Here is a 2,500-nt window from a genome sequence, read left to right on the forward strand (position 1 = left end):
TAGTGATCTTTTTTTTCTTAATTTTCTGTGAATGTTCTTATATCATGAGTATCATAGTTATATTTGCATTAGTGAAATTACCTGACGTTTGGTTGGTTTGGTAATTTTTGGTCACACAGTCCCATAAAGACACGGTCACATTTATAGATAGGGTCCAGATTAAGTTTGGCAATTCAGTGAAAAGTTGCATTTTTCTGACAGTTGCTAATTACATAGTGAAAAGAATCATCAATTGTAAGGCAAACATGGCGGCAACTAACAAATCGGCAGATGACATTTTTCAGCATTGGCTGAACATTGATGCTAACATTACTATTATTGTTACTGTTATTGTTATTGTTGTTGCTTTTGTTATTTTTACCATTAGAGTGTTCTTTTACAATTTTCTTTCATAGCATTCATTATGCAGCCAGATCCTCCTTTAACCGTTTCCCGACGGGGCACGCGCTAAGTGAAAACCCCTACACCGGGCCATTGCAATTGGAAACGTCACACTGGCATGATGCCCCGGCATCGGGAATTTAGCTGTGTCACACGAGTGTGATGCACCGTCGTCATAGGGTTAAAGATTGTTTGTCAGTGTTTTGCTTTTTACTTGAAATAAATGTATTTAGAAAACACCAATGGCCATGATAGGATTCCATTTCACATTGTGTTCTAGCAAAAGTCCATTTATAATCTGGAACGTTAGAAATTGAATGATTCCACATTCAATGATAAATTTCCAAGGAAGTCTGGAAACTTCATCTTTCCAGAATTAATATTTGTAGAGGTTTGTTGGCCTTCGCCTTGGTATTTGCGTAGGTATGCAGCACTGAAGGTTATTAATTTCCTTTATTTGGCAATATTGTTTGTTTTGCTGTCTTTTTAGGTCCTCTTCAGCTCAGTTATTAATCCAATAATCTGAAATCAAGCCTGTGTTGTAATGAATCTTTACATACAATTCACTTTAAATCTCTTCCACAGACGTCTTTTGTAAGTGTAGTCCTAGGGATGAGTGAAGTGATGAGGCAAGAAGTATACATGTTTGAACGCCTGGACCAGACAAGCACGGGGGAAAACATGTCATATTTGAAGTGCTTGGTTTATGTCCGCCCTACACAGGACAACATCAGAGCCCTGTGTCATGAGCTGCAGAAGCCACGCTATGGAGCATATTATATCTGTAAGTGGCGTTACTATTTTCTGTTATTTTTTATAATTAGGCTGGTATATGTATTTTTATGGTTTGAGCTGGATGTTTTTTTTTTTTTTGTGAAACACTTTCTCATATATAGTTTTTGTCTTCTTAGGTTTTGTCCTTTTAGGTATGGGATGTGTGTTACATTAAGTAGGAGATGGTTTGCCATTCTTTAAGATTAATATATTTGGGGTTCAAATAGTAGAAGGTTGAAAAAAGGGTCTTACATCTGAGAACTATCCTAATGGTTGGCCCATAATTACTTATAAAACCAGAATGATTATAATGATAGAAAAACAAAACAAAAGAAAATAGAAAGCAGGCTTCAAGTGCCTCAAATGGTTATCTCGTCAATGACAACCTCACCCTTAGACTTCAGCAATGTGGTCAGCAAGAGTGATGTGAAGCTCTTGGCAGAGGCTGATGAACACGAGGTTGTACGTGAAGTTCAAGAGCTCTATGCAGACTACCAAGCATTGTCACCTCATCTCTTCTCTCTCAACATGCCCATCCACTCACATGGTAAGTTTGCATTTTCATGATTGCTGTGGCCTCCACACCTTCAGCACTTCAACAGAGGTTAAGAAAACTCCACCACATATATTAGCAAGATAGAGCTTCAGCTGTTCCATTATTTGACAATAAATTACCAATTAGGTCTATGAGCTACTTTGTTACCAATATATGTGATAGAGATTTACCTGAGCTCTGAAGGTACAGTGGCCATGCCAATCCTTTGAATTAACACAGGTGTATCTCTAGGAAGTGTTTGTAGGGCAAACTTTCTAGGCATTGTTTCTGTACCTAACAGTGTTGTTTTACATGTTCTCTATGCCCATTAACTTGGTTTTTCTCTTTCAAAGTGGTCCTTATTTCAGAATTTACTGACAAACAAACTGAAGATATAGCTATTGTGCTTGGTATTTTCTGTATATGAATGGTAAAGGAAGCATTGTTACAATGAGTAAATTTGTTAGATTATCACTTTATATATAAATTTTTCTTTTTTACAATACAGGTATGAAGTGGGGCTCTGGATGTCTACAGCGCACTGTTCAAGGTCTGGCAGGCGTGCTGTTCAGTTTACAGCTCCTGCCTACAATTCGCTATCAGAATAACTCAGAAATGGCTCGCAGTTTAGCTGAAAATATTAGAGTATGTTAATATATTTCAATCACCCTGTTGTTCTTTATTAAAGAAAAATAAATAGTTTTTTTATGTTCTCAATGTACTAATAACATTCTTATTCTTTACAATGTGAATATTTTGAAATTTAAAGTAATAGAAATTAAAAGAATGGGTAAGCATTCATTTTTCACG

General features: G+C 36.3%; 1 protein-coding gene across 1 annotated transcript in view; it reads left to right on the top strand.

Moving 5' to 3' along the window:
* Vps45 (vacuolar protein sorting 45) overlaps positions 1–2,500 on the top strand; it is an 11,142-nt gene that overhangs the window by 628 nt on the left and 8,014 nt on the right. Inside the window, exons 2-4 of the mRNA XM_043021198.2 lie at positions 967–1,165; positions 1,553–1,702; positions 2,199–2,335. Of these exons, the coding sequence (XP_042877132.1) occupies positions 967–1,165; positions 1,553–1,702; positions 2,199–2,335 (486 nt within the window). The remainder of the gene's footprint in view (positions 1–966; positions 1,166–1,552; positions 1,703–2,198; positions 2,336–2,500) is intronic.

Source organism: Penaeus japonicus, unplaced genomic scaffold (genome assembly GCF_977035675.1).
Source record: "Penaeus japonicus unplaced genomic scaffold, GWHDUDI00000001_assembly GWHDUDI00000015, whole genome shotgun sequence".
NCBI lineage: Eukaryota > Metazoa > Arthropoda > Malacostraca > Decapoda > Penaeidae > Penaeus > Penaeus japonicus.